Consider the following 20,976-nt stretch of genomic DNA (forward strand, 5'->3'; position numbering starts at 1 on the left):
ACGTCGTCAAGGGGGAGGCTGAACGCATGCTAAGGAGATGCAGTTGGATCAGCTGCTGCCGAGCTACGTGTTCTGCTTGTCACGCTGCGCATCAATCATTTAAAAGCCTGTATAGCAGCTCACCTTTTGTTTCACTGCCTTGTCTCGTGGGATATTAAAGTATCTCTGAGAAAATCACGTACCACCTCTTTCCAAGCCTTCCAAGATTTCCAAGATAATAAAAAGAAAGTACCTATGTCATTTATTTATGTGACACCTTACAGAACTGAACATAATTCTGGCATACTTTGTAAGTACAAAAGTATAGTACATTTGTTTCAGTGGGTATTTTTTAACAGGTCAATAGCAGGTTAAGTTAACCTTTGTCATATGTTTAGTCAAACTCAGAGAATGAATCAGTAAGCTTCCAGTATTAGATTTTTTTGGAACCATCTGGTTAAAAGTACCAAGTCGTAAATACCAGATAACATTTATTTTAGTAGCCTGTACCAGTATGAGTGCTTAAGTGTAGAAACCCCAAAAGATGGAATAACAGTACAGATTAAAGGGCACATTTGTAAAAACAAGGTGACACTAAACAGTGTGCACACACAAATCAGATAAGGCTGCCATACAAATGCCATGTAGAAAAGCATGGTACAATAAAATCAATTAAATACAAATCAAAGAATGTTAATGGAACTGTATTCATAGTTCTAAAATTGAATGTTGGGTAAAATGTTCAGAGTTACACAGGGACTGAACTTTTACTCTCCATAAAGCATTTTTGAGGCTTTTATGCAAAACCTGAAGCTAAATTTCTTTAAAAAATCAGTCCATCAATGTATATTCAATCCATTCAGCTTCTGAAAGTTACGCATATGGCAGTTGCAGTGATCAGAACAGTTTAGACAGCAGTTAACATAAAATTGTACATGGTGACGGAGTTGATAATCTAACCTAGGTCTCCAAAATGCAACAAGAGTAACCACTGTGCCAGTTGGCTGCACACTATTATTCATAATTTTCTTCATGTATTTCATGAAGATCCATATTAAAAGAAGCTTTACAGACCATACCAGAAGATTAAATACAAACTTTAAAGAATAAAAAGTGTAAAATTATCTTATTCAATATGTTTTAGCTGAACATAAAGTTAGGTACAGTGTTTGAGCATTTACTTTAAAAGTGGAAATGTGTTACCCAATTTCTGGGTTGTTGGGGGCAAGAGTAAGTTACAGCAGCACTGAGCACGGAGTAGGAGCTAGCTTTGAAATAACATCAATATATCATACAGAACGCTTATACGCACACACACACACACACACACCAGACATACCTATAGAGTCATCAGTTAACATGTTGTGCATGTCATTGAAATCCAGTGGAAAAATTCTATGGACAAAATCAAATTTATACATGTAGAAAATGTATAAAGCCCACATGGACATCATACCAGCCTGGACTTATACCACGTACTCTAAAGCTGTAAAGTAGATGAACTAGTGTGCCATAAAGCAGTTTTTCTCTTTCTTCAGCCATTCTTATATAACTTATTCATAGAGACCATTTCAGCAAAATAGCTTACCTGTTTAGCATTATGTTTAGCACTAAAACAAGTTAAAAAGTGAAATTGTTTTCAACAACACATATGAGAAACCTGTAAATACTAAAGCATCAACATTAAATACAGCATGAACGGTATGTCTAGTGTCCAATACTGTACTGATGCAGATTTAGTACTCGTCCGTTGTGTGATATGTTTTGCATAACGTAGCAATCAATATAGTAGAAACATGATTTTTTTCTGTTGCTTGATCATGAGAGAGTAGAATATGCCTGATCCGCACAATCAGTCCATCTCTTCTGTTATTGTAGACTACCACAGCGTAAGTCTACTGACTTTCACGTTTCCATGACTCGAACATTGACAATCGCAGTATTGTGAGTAGTAATTAGGAGGCTAAGATCCTTCTTGTCATTCTACTTGATCACAATAATTTTGCCTTTTTGCCACTTACCTACTTGTACCCTGCTGCAGCGTTACACAATTGAATTCAATAGGCATCGTGGCAGTTTGCTTGTATGTATCGGTTTCACTATTCATGTCAGTGTGCGATGACCAATTCACATTGTCATTACTATCACTTGATTCAACTGATGGTTACTTTCAGTTTTTTCTGGAACTGACTTTATAGCTTCTTGTTTGCATGCTATTGTGTTTTAGTTGAAGGATGAAACTCACTCATGAATATTGATATGTTATCTTAGAGTGGCAAAATGCATTGAAATATTCCTAATTTTTTGTATCATGATGTTATTTCATCCTCTAGATGACACCAGAATACTGTCGTGCATGATCATAATTACATATAATTCTGAGCCATAAATCACACTCTGAATTAACGCCAAGGAGGTTAAGAAAGTTTTTCTTCAGAAAGGTCTGAAATGTCTTGGTATTTCAAAAAGTTTGTGCTGAAATACTAGGGCAAGATTCACAGTGTATGTCTGTGGATTATGCAGCAGCACTGAAATAATGCATTTCTTCATTGACACTACTGAAAGTATATCAAAGTCAAAGTTAAACCAGTCAGATTAAATTACCGGTGCAGTAATCAGTTTTGTTTTAAGCATTACAAGTAATTATGCAGGATGTCACTAAATAAGCAGATATAAAGGGAAAGGAAGAGGTCCTGACCACAGTAAAGGAATATAAGGTAGCCTTGCATTGCAGAAAATGTTTTAAATGTAGACCTTTGTCAGCACATTGTGTTGTGTTAGACTAATGTGTGTGACGTTATTCCCCATGGCATTCATATACAGCCTATAGCTGTATACTTACCAAGCTGACAGGAATAAGAATGACTGTCTGTCTTTTGTGGTACCAGACAGTTTCAGTGTGCTTAAGTAATTTTTGACTAAGATGAAGAGATTTATTCTTTTGAATTCATTCTTCTTTCTCAGAGAGCATTTTTGTGGGAACTTAATGATTAAGCAATTACTCATTTGAGGACTAAGTCAAAAGCAGAATTGTCAAAAATTACATATGTTCTGACACCCGTAGTTGGAGGTTTTTTTCAATTGGGATTATTATTATTCCAAGAAATCATCAGGAAGCCTACTTTGGTAACTTGCAGAAGGTTAAATACTTACCGGTTTGCTAAACAGTTCATTGTTTTGAAGTCTTTATGTGCCAACTTGTAACTTTTGATACATAACAGAAAATTTCATAAAAAAAAAAAATTATGCTCTGCTTCAAAAAAAAAATCTGTGGCACCAGACAGACAGCATGACTAATAATAAAAGTCTGATGAGATGGTAGGGTACAGTGGGTGGAGTGCTTCAAGTTGTTTAAAAATGAATTAATTGATAAAGCCACATCTGTTATCCAGTCTAGAGGAAGCTGCATCATGTTTATTTTGCTTTAATTTGTGTAATTTTCACTATGTCTTTAATTTTTAAAAATAGGAATGAATTCTTTGCCTTTTACAGGTGATTCAAGAATATATTTGTTTGGTGGATGATACAGACCTGAAGCTTAATTTGGCAATGAAATATAAGTGTCATGATATCATCATCAATGTAAGTATAGAACTTTGGTTGCTATTTGTGTGTGAGTGTGCAGAAGTTAAGATTATCTGAAGCACATCACCATGCCCAGTAAATAGAAGAGAGAAGCATAAGATAGAGAAGGTTGGTACAGTTGGGTGGGATTCCTGCACCAGACTGTCAAACTTAGATCCTGGAATGTCTTGATAGATGTCGGATTTCATTTCATTTCATCCTATTTTCACTCTTACAGTAAAATGTCTTTTAACTAGGTCTGTTATCACAGTTGTATATCTGCTGTCAAAAATATCTAATAGTGTACCTTTTATTTCTTTACGCCTTCTGAAAAACACCTATTGTAGTCATTGTTTTTAGTATTCAGCAGTAGTCAATTCACTTTCTACATTGTGTATACAGCACATTGTTTTTTAAAGTTTCTTGTAAGATTTATTGTCATTAATTATTGCCAATTTGCATATCAATGAAATATAAATAGCAAAGTATACAGTAGCTAACCTATTAACTTAATTGCATTTGTGCCTTTCTTTAGAAAGAAGTAATATTGAAAAACATGAGAGATTGAGAGGTCCTAATTTATTCTGATCCATAGAAAATACAGTGTTAGAAATTTTACAGATCAGAATAAGAGAGGTCAACGGACATTCCATGACACTTTTCATTAACCGCAAAACTTGACTTCAAATTAAGAAATAAGCTTGAATGCAATCACTGCTTTAGGTCACACAGCAAAAAAAGAAACACCAGTTGTTCATTCAGTGCTAGACATTTTTTAGTTTCCTCTCTGTACATTCTCACTCACAGGAATTTTTGACAAGGACTTCACATACTTTTTTAGTCAAATTTGTGTCTACACACATTAGAACTTAGCTACTGTACCAGGGCAGCAGAATGTGAGCAGGTTTTTGTTCCAAGCAGCTCCTATCTTAACTTAGCCTATTCTAATTTACTAAATTAGGCCTTTACTGTGTCATTACAAAGTGACTCAACAATATTTACTTTACATAATAATTTAAAGAGGGTATCATTCTCCAGATCTTGAGATTTAGTTGTATTATCTTAAAATGCAATTATTATTTAACCAGTTACCTGTTAGCAATTTTATGTATAAAAATGTAATTGAACCTTGCTTCTTTTTTCTTTTTAGCATGTAGTGCCTGTGTCCTAGTGTTTTCAATTGTTATTATTTGGATATAATGTAGAGGTCACACTCTATAAAAAGTGAAATAAAAAGAATAAAATGAAAAATTGACTGTTATTTATTTAAATATATGGAAATAATGTGTTTCTGACTGCAAAGTGAGAGTAGGAAAAGGCCAGCCTATTACATAAGGAGTTTAATTAGAAGCAGTATTTTTGTTTCTTTTTCAAATGGTGTCAGTCAACAAAAAAGAGACACAAATGTAAACTACAAGGGGCAGCTACTTCATCATCATTTCTGCTTCTGTGATTATAGCATTTGATTAAAAAGTTAGAAAATAGTCAAGTAATAAAAAGAGAGATCAGTATGGCTTAGCCATACTTGTTAAATTTGTTTAAAACGTAAACACAGCGTGTTGCACATTTCTGGATTGACAATATAAATACAGAAAGTGTCAAAAAAATGGCATATCTAATTAAGATAAGAGTCTAATTAACATACAAAATTTGGTTGAAACAAAATCTTGTGCTTACTGTGATGCTCCATGGACTGAGTTAAGCGGTTAGGCACTGGAAAATTAACCACATGCCATATAGCTTTTCATCAATCAAAATGTGAATTCAGGTCATCTCCACCAATTTTCTCTACTCTTACTAATGCTATGTACTTTACATGCTCTGCTATAAATAACCTTATATAGCTTAGTTTATTTTAGATTTTATTTTTTCTCCAGCCGTCTGGAGTTTTTTTGTTTTTTCTGTCCCCCCTGGCCATTGAACCTTACTCTTATTCGATGTTAATGTTGATTTATTTTGTTTTATAATTATGTCTTTCATTTTTCTATTCTTTAATATGTAAAGCACTTTGAGCTACTGTTTGTATGAAAATGTGCTATATAAATAAATGTTGTTGTTGTTGTTAGTTTACTTGCTGTTTTGTATTTAGTGTTGTATAAAGAGTTTAATTTACATTAGCATTTATTTAATACGTTTAGCAGATTGAAAAGTTAATATGGCATATTTTCAATACAAGTTTAGAGGCTTTGAATACCCTTCCAAAACTTAATTGTTCATCTCTGTAAATGCTACATAGGTTATTTTAATTGGTAGTGTGGATCTTTGTTTTTCTGAAATATCCAACTTTATAACATAACATTTTCAAATCTACTTAATCAAATATTTAAATACAGAGCCTCTCCTGCTGGATGAGGTGCCAGTTCATTACGGTAACTAGTCTCATTAAAGCTTTATTTCTCCACTGACATTGGGATATTAGCTTCTAGGATTTCTTGATATATAGCTAAATTCCAACTTTATTTTACTCACACTGTTTTGTAAAATATATAAAAATGCATGCAAGCTATACTTGCAAATATACTTGAAAATAATGTTTTTCTTTGAAATGGAATTGCAATATTAATATACATAAATATTTAATTAAAATCATGAATATCATAATCAATAATTAATATACCTGTATTTACAAAATAAGATAATCAGTAATTAATATACCCGCATTTCCAAAAAAATTGAAGGTGTGTTTTTAAAACTATAGATCAGAAGCAATGCCTAAACAAGAAATAGGCTGCTTCTTTATTAATTTCCTTTCTGTACCATTTTTAAAACTTTTCTGTCATGTTTTAGACTTGCATGTAAATAAATTACAGTATATGGTAAATTATAAATTTTAGTAAAAAAAAATAACAAAGGCAAATGTAGAAGCTTTTCTTTGTCAGGCGTGTCAACAACTTACTTGTCACGTCATAACTATGAAACACATGAATATGCCATTAGAAGTGTAACATACTGACTTATACAAACAAGTGACAAAATCTGTAGTACTCCACACTCCTGAACTCCCCTGTAGCAAATAGCAATGAAAAATTTCACACCAGAATTTCATAGTATAAACAGTAAGCTAGTTCATTATAATTTACACCAGATTCTCAAATATGTATCATTTTAATGAATCCATGCAGAAAAATTACTTGTGTTAGTTCAAGTCTAAATCTTCTCATTAATAAAATGAATAAAATCGTTTCAAGTTTAAAACCTGAAACTAGAAACAGTTGCCATTAAGAGTGATTTATGAAACTGAATTGTGAGCTGGTTATTGGTGGTGCACAAAGCATACAGATAAAAAAAACTGTTCTGAAGCTCATCAGTGGAGTCCATCAAGGATCTCTGTTGGACCTTGTATTTATTTATTTTTTTTATTTTATGTTATTTTGATTGTTGTTAAATTTGTTAAACTAGATTTATTTCAAATATTAATGAGGCAACCAATGCATCTTTCAAAACAGCAATTTTTTTATTAGTGTAAAGCGTTTGTTCAGGTAGAGAATTTGATAAAAGATGAGCAACTACAAAAGGTAAATTCCAAAAAAGATTTATTAGCGCATTTCTAGTTAACATAGCACCAAACAGTAATCACTACACCATGTAGAAAAGGGCATCCCAGAGAACCCCTGAACCAAAAAAAATGTCCAACTCTGATAAGTATAGTGAATTTGATCCTCTTTTGTTTTGAAAATGCCTACAATCTTTTAAGACATGAATAAACAATGTTACAAAATTCTTTTTATTTAAGTAGTAAATCATGTGGTGAAAGACACATGGAAAATAAAGGGACATGTCTTTGAACCCTTCTTCATTTGTGTGGGTCTCAGGAATCTGGGATAAAACTTCCAATTCATAAAATAGTAGCAGAGACCTTGAATGCTTTTAAGACTTGTAGAAGTGATATTGTGGCAAACCTAGGTGTTCACCCTTCAAGGGTGCTAATTAATTATTTTGTTCCCAAGTCATGCGTATGTTGATTAGAATATATGAGTTATCTTCAGCTCTTTTTTATATATATATATATATATATATATATATATATATATATAAATAAATAAATAAAATCATTTTAATAATGGGACGTGGAGGTTCTCACGATTTGATAAGCAAGTAATAAAATGACTGGATGATCATATAACCCATACTGTTTATTTACCTGGCATTTGTAACTACGTACTGTATTTAAATTTAAAGGCTATAGCAGGATGCAAATTATTCACTTTTTTGTGATAATATTGATTGGTCTTGTTTAATATTAATTTGTGTCTGCTATTGAGGAGTCATTTGCATACATTTTGTAATTTAAAATGTAAAAAAATGCTTTAGTGATACATGTTACTTGGTTTTTACTGATTTATACTGATTTCTTGTGAAATTCCTCTGCTTTCTTAAGAAACAACAAAAACATTTTCACTGTACATTCACAGCACGGAATAGGAAATAATACTTTCTGTTCATATCACTGGCAAAACCACTAAATGTGTTTCCTCACTTTATTTGGTAAGCATTTGTCACAAATCTATAAATTATTTTCTGCAGACAGAAGTACAAGGATCATCATTTTGCTGACTACCCATTGTATTGTTGAATTAAAAAAAAAAAAACACAAAAAAGTCAGTTTAGTCAATATAAATTGTCCCACATAGCTGTATCTCTGGATTGACACTGGACTGTTCACTTTCCAGGCAGCTGAGCCTGATAGTTGTAGTACTTTGTCTCTCAGGTGAACTTGAAATCCTGGAAATTCCCCAGGAATTGCCAGCGACATTTGCTAATTATGGAGAAGTGAGATCTGCCTGGTTATTGTTGAAGCTTTCACCAAGCAGTATGAAAGACAATAAAATTGCAACTATGATATAATTTGATTTCCTGTATCTAGAGCTTATTATTTTAAAGTAAAACTTTATGTATGTACTGCTCTATTTTTCTCTACTTGGACATGAAGTATAAACTAATCTTGGATTATAACCACTAATTATGTAAGCTTTCACATTCACTCATACTGAGGTTACTATGAATTGTCAAACATGCACTTCCAAAAATTATGTAAAGAACCAAGAAAAATAAGTACACTTTGCATGTGAAGTGATCAGATATAGATTTATTTTCATTTTGTTGGAGTGTTGAGATTGAATCACTAACTCCTGTGCCACTGATGTATTTTGTAATTCCTTCAGTTTTATTTTATTAAAGAACATTTTTTTAAAGTTTACATTTTTTTACGTTTATGGGTTAATAAGCAGCAATGTTTTATGAAGGTATAGACATAGCACTAATGCTAGGCTTACACTGTGTGATTTTTGGCACAATTTTAAGTTTGATTTGAAGTTGCCAGCTGATTGGGTCTGAACTTTAGCTTTATTGACAGTCATTTTGCATACTGTTTGAGTGGGGCTGTGATGCCTGATTGCATTTTAGGACTGGTCTGTCATACAACTGAAAGATTTTCTGCATTTTTAGAAAATATCTGTCGCCTGTTTTGTATTGTGAGCAGTATGACGAACCAATTTTCTGATATCACCGTCAGATTTCCCTAATTTCAATTTGGAGTGTCTGCACTTTGGGTATTGCTGTTGTTCTGTTCATTTTCACCATTTTGATTTCAAAAAGCTAATTATGATATAGCATCACACATACAACTAAAAACACAAAGTAAACACACACAATGATAAATTACATAGATTACATACCTCCAGTTCTCTCTGTAAAATAGATAAGACTGTATTTTCTAAACCTCAATGACCTGCATGAACAGTTAATTTTTTTTTTATTTGTACTTTCAGAGAGCAGTACAGCAAGATGCAAAAAATGAAACTGTTTTCTTTGCTGATATTTTAAGAAGCCTGTGGTTTTTTTTTTTATGGATTAAGCTTTATTGCAAATTGTCTATCGGTAAAACTGTCCTTCAGGGCTAAGTGCAAGTATATTCTGAGCACCCACATCGTGGCATGTCAATTGGACCCAACTTGCTCATACAGGTTTGGGGATTCTGTCATGCAGTATCAATAGTCGCTTGACCATGATTTCTAAAAATGGCTTTGTGTATGTCCAAGTGCAGTGAGCACTTTGATTGTATCTCCCAGCTGCTAAATCCCATTTGCTTTTTGCCTTGCACCCAGTGCTGCTGTGATAATTGCTGACTTGCCTATGACCCTAAATTGGTTTGAATAAATTTACCCCTAATCACATGCAGGATTAAATTTTATGCTTAAAATTTTTATTCAGTTCCTTTCACTTGATTGCACTCTGTGTACATTCTTAACCTCTTCCTCAGCTGTTACCAGATGGACAGCACACACGTATGAAGAATGTTATTCTGACATCAGCAGGCAATGTCTTTGTAAAAAAAAAAAAAAGGCAATACTTCTGTGAAATAATGCAGGTTTTTTTTGCAGTCGTGGGAGTAATCTTCCATAGTAAGGTAGCTATATTTATCTGTTTTTGTAAGTAAAACATAATTTTACTTCATGAAAATAAGTACTGCATCATGTTACACATTACTTTAAAAAGTAATCTGACTATGTAGTGCACGTTATTTTTAATGTGTTACCCTCCAGCACTGGTCTTGTTACTTTATTTAATTCCACATTAATGTTTAACTCAGCAAGGTGTGAAAAAACTACTGATTAGTATACAAAGTGTGATCAAGAAAGTTTATTATATTTTAAAGAACACATTGCACACTGCTTCTTTATTAGCATCCCTTTTCAAAATAATGTCAGTCTAATTTAGATTGTTTCTTATGCTACATCCACACTTAAATGTTTTAATTTATAAGCACAGAAATTGTCTGTTTTTCGCTTTCATCCACACTACCCCAGCGTTTTTACTCCTGAAAAATTGAGACTTTTGAAAGCTCGCCCTAGAGCTGTATTATTCTAAAAACACAGGCTCAGTTATGCCATGTGGACAGGCATAAATTGATACTTTTGAAAAATGCAGTCTCAAATCTCTAATGTGATTTTTTTCATGCTTATTACGTAATCCTTTCCTGATTGGATCCTGCTTATTACAGTGACTCATTCACTGATTGGTCACCCTTAATGTAAGAAAATTGTTTTCCCAAATGGAGGGCTTAGAATAGTTGCTTTGCATGGCACTTGTTGTGTTGCTTACCTATTTGCATCTAAATTGTGTTTTGTACTGTTTGAATGCTATTTTCATGCGCAAAAGGCAAAAAATTGACTGGTTGCTACAGTTTTGTGATAAATCTCCTGGCTATAGGCATTACTATTCCATCAAGGATTTTTTCACTGATGCACACATGCCCAGTAAATGACTGTCTACGTCCTATGCTTTTTTGTCATTTTAGTGTGGACAGAGATACTTTAAGAAGCAATGTGAAAATGCTAGTGAGGACAGAGTAGTGTGGATGTAGCCTTGGTGTTTGCTCTACTTTTGGAAGCAATGCTTGAAATCATCGTCTGTCAGATTGCTGGATTTCACTCTTACATTATTAAATATTGTTCCTTTAATTTTGTTGCATGGGAACAGAACACAGTTGTCCAGGAAGTGGTCAAATAAATATGTAAGGCACAGCATATCAGGAATGTGTTGAATGTTTTTATCCTTTTGAGCCAGTGGACAAAGAGTGATTTAGACAGACTCATGAAGAAACAATTTTGGTATTTCTGAAGAGCTGAGAGCAGTTTCTCCTGACTCTTCTTGTCAGTTAAATTAAAAGTTTATTGTTTAACCACTGTTATTCTTAAATCCTTTGGATCATACCTCAGATGTTGACATTTTGTGCAATGTAAACCAAAGCTGGTTATGTGACTTGCTTTAGCTTGTTACAGTTCATCAGTACCCCTTAGCTATTTAGCTTCAATTGTTAGCAGCTGCAACATTTGAGCATCTGCAATTTTTAGGCACCATCCGTCTAAAAGCAACCAAAGGAAAAACAGTCTTAAAGCTTAGACAATAGTTGTGCTTCTTTAATTATGGCAATCACTGACTCTAGGTTACAGAATCTTCCTTTCCATTTTAGAATAACTCACCTGCTATTTCTTGGATACTGTCTCCAGTAGGCACAGTACAGATCATTTATTAAACATTCCAACATTTTTCAAGTAGGATTCAGAGTTGAATTCTTGATACTTGATTCTTGATATTCTGATACGTTTTTCAGATGAAATGTATTTATCATCTTTACACTAAATAGGTATTCTGTCCTGTGCACATATGACCCACTATTTCTAGTTTTCTATTTTTTAAACATGTGCCCATTGTTGCACTTGTTAAGATGACTGTATACATAAATAGAATAATCAACCTCTAATATATGTGGATCGTTTATTTGTCTTTTTGCTGCTTGTTAGTTCTCTAGTTTTGGGGATTCCTTTTCCACATTCTCCTCTAAGAGCTCAAAGACACCGCTAGGGGTGTTTTTGAGGGAGCTTTCATTGGAGAGATGTGTCTCCATCATTGCAACATGCAGATTATTTTATGTAATGAAATTTGTGAGCCATGGGGGTTGTTCTAGAAGATTTGTGTTGCCTACAGGAGAAGTAGCATCATTTTTGCTGTCCAATAAAAGTTTCTCTTTATTCTGCTTGATATCTTTGAAATTAAATTTCTGTTAAGATTTTTCTTGAAGTTGCCCAAGCCACATACCTGATTAATAACAGTAATAATGAAAAACACATAAGCACATTTACTTGTGTACAGCATATCCTTTAAAAACCCCAGAGCTCTGTTTAACCAGATAATTAGTGCTTAACAGAATTAAGAAATTAAATGGCTAGCAAGGTACTATTTCATAATCTGAACATCTGTGGTTATTGAAATGTGTTGCATGTGTAGCTTCATGTCTCTATAGTGGATTTATAAAGTTCCTGTGAGATGACACTCTGGAACTCAGCTGCTCAGTCACAATCAGATCTCAAGCAACTTACTGGGATGCTGGAGTGTGGAATTTCAGGGCACTGGTTCCCTACTTAAATGTCTGTAAACCATATGCAGGAATCAGAGAGACTAATTTTGACACACATCAACATTTTTTTTTTTACTTCATTCTTAATCAATAAAAGTAATTGTGCATGTTAATCTTGGTACAGTTGTGATCAAATATTTTGTATACATGTACTGTATAACTGTGATGCTTATTAACGAATGCAGTTATCACATGAAATAACCCAAGTTTCCTGTTTTCATCTCAGATCTACAGAGATCTAAAGGATCGACAGCAGTTGAAGACATACAGGACTAAAGTAAACAGAGGCTCGTTAGAAGAAAGGAAGATTGATGACATTCTACATAATACTGTAAGAGCTGCATGCTTTTCCTTTATGTCTAGCTTTAAACTAATTTTATTCAGGTATTTTAGACTTGAAACAGCACACTTGCTTCACAGTATTGCGTGACCTTGTGCCAGTCATGTAGGCTGTTTTCTGGCTCCAGAAGAAAATAATTAAAATGTGTCTGTTTGGTAATAGCAACTGTAAAACATACAATAATAACATTACATTTCAGTAGGGGAAGACTTTTGCCATGAAGAAATATAACCAAATCCCAGAGTAAATAAGTGTCAAAATAATTTTGATTTCAGCATTTTGGAAGATTGCACATTACGTTTTTTTTTAAGTAAGATTCCTCTATATTCATTTATATGACAGGTTATGGTAGTGATCTCCTTGCTAATAGACTAATGTACATCTACTCTTTACATAAACATGCATACTCAGTTTCACAATTGGAACGATTCAAAGCCTGTCCTTGTAGAAATAGGTACAAAAAAGCAACCAGTTCTGAGTGTGAGAGCCAGTATATTGAAGGGCCTGCAGCCACTCACATAGTTAACACACATGCCCAGTTTAGAATCGTCTTTCATCCTAATATGTACATCTTTGGGTTGTGTATAGAAAACTATACTGCATATAGAGACAAGGCAGTGACCAGGCTGGAGATTCAAACTCTTAATTTGTGAGGCACCAATACTTACTGCTGCAACACTACACTGCAGTGATTGATGTCTTATCAATCATGTTTTATTTCCAAGTGGGATTATACCTCATTTTGTAACATTTTCAGACAATACAGTTTCATTTTAAAATGCACATTGGCATCAATAGAATGAGACTCAAATTCCCACCATACATGTGCAATCTGTTTGCCTCCATTTTAAATGGAGGTAAATGGAGTAAATACATTTAATAGGCATCCGTCTAGTTTTTGAGCATATCTATTCTACTTCAGGGTCACTGGAAACTATAGCCCTTATATGGTAGCACTGGGCATGAGACAGGAACCTTGAATTTGACACTAGTTTGTCATGAAGCACGCTTACTCTTCCTAGGCCAGTTAACCTAATATGGATCTCTTTAGGATGTGGAAAGAAAATGAGATAATTAGGGAAAACCTAAATGAGCACAGAAAGAACATGCACACTCTACAAAAATAATTACAGTGCTAGAAATTAATCCAAAGTCTCTGTCACAGTTAGGGGCTTCAAAATTAACTGCCATATCACTATGTATGAAGGAACATTTTGGACAAAATTAGATATATATACATATTAATAAATGTATTCTGAAATGTGACAAATACAAACACAATGATGTATGTGCAAAAATAATTAAATGTATTAATAAAGTAATTTTTGTTGTTTATTTCTTTATGTAGTTATTTAACTTTTTTCATTTACTAATTTCAGTGACATTTCATGCAACATGAGCTACGTCTTGAAATGAAAACCATCATTTTCACCCACCAAAGTTAAGAGGTTGGGCTCTAGTGAGTACTGTTCTTGATAGGTGAATCAACAGTAGAGTACACGTAAATCTTTGGCCATCAAGTGCTACCTTTATAGGCAGACACCACACATTGCATGCTTACTCCTGAGAGGATAATGGACCCAGAGCTTCTAGAATTAAAGGTTGCAGCTTCATGCAGTAATTCTGTCCAACTTATTCTTGCTCTTGTTTCTGCCACTGACACTAACAGTCACAACTTTAAGCATGTATTTAACTTGCCTTAGGAATCCTGTGGCTCATAGGCAATTGCAAAGTTGTGTCTTTGCCCTCTACTGATGATTCACCAATCAAAGCACAGTATTCGCTAGAATCCACCCTCTCAGTCATGACTGGTGAAAATGACAGACTTCATTTCAAGTTGTATTTCATGTTTGTCTAGTATCATTGAAATGAAGAAATACATACATGCGCATATATATAGGAATAAGCAACAAAACACATTTCACAACACATTTCATTTCTATGCTCATAAATCACCATGTTTTTATTTATTTATTGCTGTATTTATTAATTTTGTGCAAAATATTCTTCCATAACTGTGCGGCCCTGTCTATTCCATGAATTTAGTGCTGATCCATAAATGAAAATAAATTTGGAGTTTAAATAAGAAAGATGTCATTTTTACTATGTGACCAAAAAAATTAAAGAGAAGGAGAGAGATTTGTTGGGCACGTCTGTAATCCTGACATTGGGGTATAGCCATACCTCTTCTAATTTAGGATTTTCCCACCTGACAGCTAAGTTATGGATCAAAAGAGAAAATGTTTAAAGAGAAATCAAATGAAATATCACCAGCAAAAAAAATAAAAAAAAATCATGAGTTTGATATATTTAATAAAATAGAAAACTGGTAGGTGTAGTGCATTAGACAATCCACAATATTTAGAGAATTTTGTTAATGAATCCTTTGAAGCATATATGATTTCTTGAGTGGTCGAGGCAGTTAGAAAACTCATGTAAACTATGTTCTTAGTGTGAAGTGTAATGCAAGCTCTGGACTGTATGATTAATGGATGAATTAATAAATGGTATATTTGAATGTAAAGAGAGCATGGAGATTTAAAATGAACAGCTATAGCATCTTGTGAAATCTTCACACCCTGTTCATAATATGCTCCCAAAAAGTACAGTTGAAATTTTTTAAAGTTTCTTTCAACAAAGTACAAATTAATAAACAGTTTTGATTGCATACAGGTATATCTTCACATCTGTTGCATCAGTATGTCGTAGTTTTGCTGAAGCACCATCTGTAGCATTATGAGACATGAGGACATGAGTCATGTTGATTAAGTGTCTTCTGTGTGTTTCAGGATAGCAAAAACTCTTTACGTTGACCATACATCACCTGCAGGCTGTAGTCTTTCCACAGGTTTTCAGTGGTTTTCAAATTTAGTTTAGCTTTAGGTCATTGTCCTGAAAAAAAGCCAACTCTCCCAGGTGTTTAAAACAGCTTTTTCATTTGGATGTGTTTGTATTTGCCATAATTCATTATTCTCTTAATCTTCCTAATCTTTCATGTCCCTCATTGTGACAAAGTCTGCCCAACAAACAATGCCACCCTAGCCTTCTTCTCTGTATTGATGGTGTTTAAAAAGCAATGGCCTTGTCTGAGTTGTGCCACATATCTCTTTTTATTGCAATCAACAAGTTCCTCTTTGGTACCATCAAACCACAAACCTTTCTTCATATGCACTGAGTAACTTATTTGCCATGTTATAGGCTTTATCATCAGGGGTTGCTTTCTACATCTCATCCACTCATTCATACCATATTTGACAAGTCATTTGAGAATTCTTGATTAGGAAATTTTATATTCAACCTCAGTAGGAAATCCTTGTACTTAGCTGTTTCTGTAATTGGTAATGGCTGACCACATCCTTATGACAGAGATGGGTTCATTGAAACAGAATCTTTCTTGGTTGCACCAAACAGAAAAAATATTTCTAGTTTCTTGTAACCACACTCAACAGAAATGTATTTGATACTATCATGTTTTGTACGTTTGCTTTAAATGTATGTCATTGAGCAGCATTCTTTATCTAAATCAGTATCCCATCCAGGGCTAAATCCTGTCTAAATCTGTCTTTTTGTGATCCAATATTGTTAACAGGAAGAAGGAATTGTAACAAAATCCCCTATATGAATGTACTGCTCTCATGGTATATATTGGAAAGTGAGAAATTTTATCTGTACTGTACTGAAAAGCTGCAGGAGTGGCCATCTATCATAGGAGAGATATTGGCAACATGAAAGTTGAGATAGCATATGGAAACTGGCCAAAAGTTTCCTTACAGTTTCCCTAGCTTAATAGTATAAAATATTAGCGGAACTCCAGAAAAGACAGGGTATCAGTTGCTTGAGGCCATATAGGATGTAGTGATGTGATAGGATGGAATAGAAGGTTGGATTCAAGCTGGCAAATGCAGCTCATCAGACAAAAGGCCAGAGGTACAAACGCTAATCCAGGGTGCATAAGCAGTGCATGTTTAGAAAAACAGCACTGTGAGCTCAGATCAGTAATCATGCACATTCAGTGACTTGATTCATGCAGTTCTTTATCTTTGTTAATTGACCCCCCACTTTTACTATATTTCTTATTTACCTTGCTTCAGCAAGTGTACGCATTCATCCATACCAAGCAGGTAAAAACAATGGACGTATAGATAGATAGATCATACTTTTAGTGTCTACAAAAGGAATAGGCCTAATAGGCATTGTACTTCTTCTTTGAAATCACCAGCATTAAAAATGATTCATCAAAAATATATCAGTACAGTGAGAATCATTTCTGTTGCTGAGTAAGCCAAGATGATGCAACTTACTTTCCTGGGCAATGACATGGACGAATTCAGTCTATAATTCAATGCCTGGATCACACATTTATATTTAATTACTAGGGGGCTCCACCCCCTGCTCACTTCGCCCACCCCCGTGTTTGTTTTACTGGATATACAATTTAAATAGATTGTTATTTTCATGAGAATTGTTACATATGCATTATTTTCACTTTTACTTTAAAAACTTTTGTAAAAACAATACATCTCTTTCTCGCAAGATGCATAACGCTGCTCGCGGTGTGAAGGGGGGTCGGTCAGATCATCTGCTGTCTTTCTGCTGCTGGTGAGCTGCCTGTTCTGCTTGTCACATGTCATTGTTTTAAGAGCTGGGATCACATCATGCGTGTCTGCCAAAAGCAATCCAACAACTGCTAGGTTAGATGTCCGTGGACTTGTTTTAAATGATGGCTCACTGCCTTCTCTTGTGTGACGTTGTAAAAACAATACTTGTCCTTTATTTCCGGCCCCGGGTGTGGTTAAATCTCTTTCTCGCAGGACATATAACTCTGCTCGTGTTGTGGTCGATCATTTTAAAGCCTATACAGCCGCTGTCCTTTTGCCACTTTGTGTCTCTGCTGCTCGCATTCTAAAGAGGGGTGTTAGGGTGGCTGAATGCACACAAGGAGAAGTGTTCGGATCACCTGCTGCGAGCTGCATGTTTTGCTTGTTGCTTATCATTGTTTTAAGAGCTGGGAGTAAGTTAAAGTGTCTTCTCGTGGGTAATCGGATATACAATTTTAAAATAATTTTTTTTCTTTGTAATTGTTTCAATTTCATTATTTACACTTTTACTTTAAATATTCATTAAAAGCAATCTTTGGAATTACCTTTTCTTCAAGATCGCATTGAATTTTGATTCCGTTTTGGAGACACATTGTGACAATGCAACGTATAAATGCCCGTGAGTGAATATTGTTTCTGTTTCTCTAATAAATTATCCGACTTTTTCTAATGTTTGTCCCTGTGATTTGTTAATTGTCATAACAAAAGCTATTCTCACAGGAAACTGTAAACATTTTAATACGAACGGCATATGAAGATCTCCTTTGGTGTCTAATGTTATTCGTGGGATATATACATTACCTTTCTTGTTGCTTGTTAAAATTTGCATCACTTCTCCATGATCATAAGTATACACCTGACTGAATTGTGTTTTCTTTGAACTTAAACTTGTTGTTGCTTTAACTGTTGCGGGACCTCAGATTCTTATAGCGTATGGTCCATTATTGTGTAAATCTACGTTTTGTGCATTGAATGGTGCGAAGGCAAAAAGACTTTGTTTTCTGCTCTTTGCCTTTTATTTCTGACCTCGCTTTGTCCTGCTATTTTTTCAATTACATGTTACAGGCAGCATAATGTTCTCTATGGCTTCTCCAGACCCTTTCACTTCTGTCTCGTGCTCAGGGTGAACCTGCTCTCATCTGTAAAAAGCACAGGGCACCAGTGGTGCATCTGCCAATTCTGGTATTCTATGGGAATGCCAATCGAGCTGCATGCTGCTCGGTAGTGAGCTCAGGGCCCATTAGAGGACATGGGGCCCTTGGGTCACCCTCATGAAGTCTTTTTGGTTGTTTGGTCAGAGACATTCACACCATTGGCCTGCTGGATGTCATTTTGTAGGGCTCTGGCAGTGCTCATCCTGTTCCTCCTTGCCCAAAGGAGCAGATACTGGTCCTGCTGATGGGTTATGGACCTTCTATGGCCCTCTCCAGCTCTCCTAGAGTAACTTCTTGTCTCCTAGAATCTCCTCCATGCCCTTGAGACTGTGCAGGGAGACACAGCAAACCTTCTGGCAATGACACGTATTGATGTTCCATCCTGGAGAAGTTGGACTACCTGTGCAACCTCTGTAGGATCCAGGTATCGCCTCATGCTACCAGTAGTGACACTGACTGTAGCCAAATGCAAAACTAGTGAAGAAACAGTCAGAAAAGATGAGGAGGGAAAAATGTCAGTGGCCTCCACCCGTTAAACCATTCCTGTTTTGGGGGTCATCTCATTGTTGCCCCTCTAGTGCATCTGTTGTTAATTTCATTAACACCACAGCAGCTGAAACTGATTAACAACCCCCTCTGCTACTTAACTGACCAGATTAATATCCCATAAGTTTCATTGACTTTATGCTATACTCTGATTAAAAAGTGTTCCTTTAATTCTTTTGAGCAGTATATAATAGAGAGAGAGAGAGTTTTCTATATTCTCTGATGGTTATTCACGTAAGCAGCCATCATATCTTTTAAGTTCTCCGTGTGACATTTTTCACTGCTTTGACAGCAGCATCTATTCAGCTTAGTTTAACTCTTTGAGGGCTGAATATTTTTTCCAAAAAATTATGCTTTCACACAGAAATCAACATAAAATGTCTGCTGCTGCATGCTGTGGCTGCCAGTTTGTCAAGTTTGCTGCCAGGCTGTCTTCATGTGGCTGGGACAGCAGCAGCGGTGGTCACGGTCACAATGCATTACAATCTGGTTTCTACCTCATATCATTAAGTGGCAGTCCTCCCTGGCAAACACTGTCAGTACCACGACTAGTTGGGGACCGATCAGCTGAAGCTGGAACCTCACATTCGTTTTCGATCACTTGTATCAAAATCTGACTCCGACAAGTCAGAGTCCAGTTTAGAGATAATAGGCAAAGCGTCATCCACAGACTATTTTGCTTTACGCATTTGCTTTGATCTCTCGCCAGATATCAGTGTCATTTTTGCCATTGTGTGTGCCTTGCTACTCACGACAGCGCAGGGAATCTTGGTCAAACCAATGAATCTAACTTTCCTTCTAGCAACGAGAGCCCAACGTAACGGTTTGGTTTTGTCACAGTTTACAGTTGATTACCAACGTCAACTCCTTTTTTTGACAAAAGTCGACATCAGCCCTGAAAGAGTTAAAAATTCATTCAGAAATATATGGTAATAAGCCAGAGGCCAAATCTTAACATTACTAATTAATAACATTAATTAATTATGTTAAAACCATTAGTAATTCTACATGTAAAAAGAGAAAGAGAGCCTCTGTAAAGGCTGCCACATGGCACAGTGCCAAGAAGTGGACAAGTTGGATGACCAAATCCCACAATTTGGCTAAATTTGTAACTAATCTCAGTATTTCTCTGCTATTTGTGCTTTTAATGTCTGCATCCTGTCTCCTACGTAATTTACACGGTGCCTCAAGAGCAATTACAGCCTGTCAAATCCTGTCCACCACATTCAGATAAGTCATTGGCCAGCTGTTTCCCAGGAGTGTTTGGTGCACTTTTTTACATTGCTCATCATTAAAACACCAAATGAAAGTGGAGAAAATGTTATTTTTATTACAAATTCTCACAGCACTTCACATTTGCATGTTCTGTGTAATTATGAATATATTTATTGCCCTGAAAGTTCACATTATTTTACAGATTACTTATAAATGTAGTTATCTAGCAAGTTTAAAGTTTTAAAATACCTGTATTTTTTTTTTATCATTTGCAGCAAATCCGGTGGAAAAACTGAAGCAGACCTTGTAACAACTTTAAGAAACGCACAGTTTGGAATCCTGTTAACTGCCAAGGATTTTTTTTTATTAATTTACCCAAGGTTTTCTTAATAAATAATTTATCTTCTATGCTGACTCAATGTTATGTATTTTAAAACAATTTGTTATGAAATCAAATGTGTTGTATACATGAAATGTGTGAAAATGTACAGCTGTATGTATATAATGTGTAATTTAATAGATTAACTTTGTCACATGTCCCATGTTTATGGTAGTACAAAAAATGCAAGGAACGCATGTTTGTTCAATTCTGAAGAAATAAGGTTAAAATCTAAAGCAAACCCAGATGGATAGTGTTTATTTTCTCAGTTAGTTGTTGTCAGG

The 20,976-nt window shown here is 34.8% G+C and overlaps 1 protein-coding gene across 1 annotated transcript in view; it reads left to right on the top strand.

Annotated features, from left to right (window-relative positions):
* vipas39 (VPS33B interacting protein, apical-basolateral polarity regulator, spe-39 homolog) overlaps positions 1 to 20,721 on the top strand; it is a 72,360-nt gene extending 51,639 nt beyond the window's left edge. The window contains 3 exon segments of the mRNA XM_039741146.1: positions 3,472 to 3,561; positions 12,687 to 12,791; positions 20,589 to 20,721. Of these exon segments, the coding sequence (XP_039597080.1) occupies positions 3,472 to 3,561; positions 12,687 to 12,791; positions 20,589 to 20,609 (216 nt within the window). The 3' untranslated portion in view covers positions 20,610 to 20,721.
* The last annotated feature ends 255 nt before the right edge of the window (positions 20,722 to 20,976 follow it).

This window comes from Polypterus senegalus, chromosome 18, assembly GCF_016835505.1.
Source record: "Polypterus senegalus isolate Bchr_013 chromosome 18, ASM1683550v1, whole genome shotgun sequence".
Classification (NCBI taxonomy): domain Eukaryota; kingdom Metazoa; phylum Chordata; class Cladistia; order Polypteriformes; family Polypteridae; genus Polypterus; species Polypterus senegalus.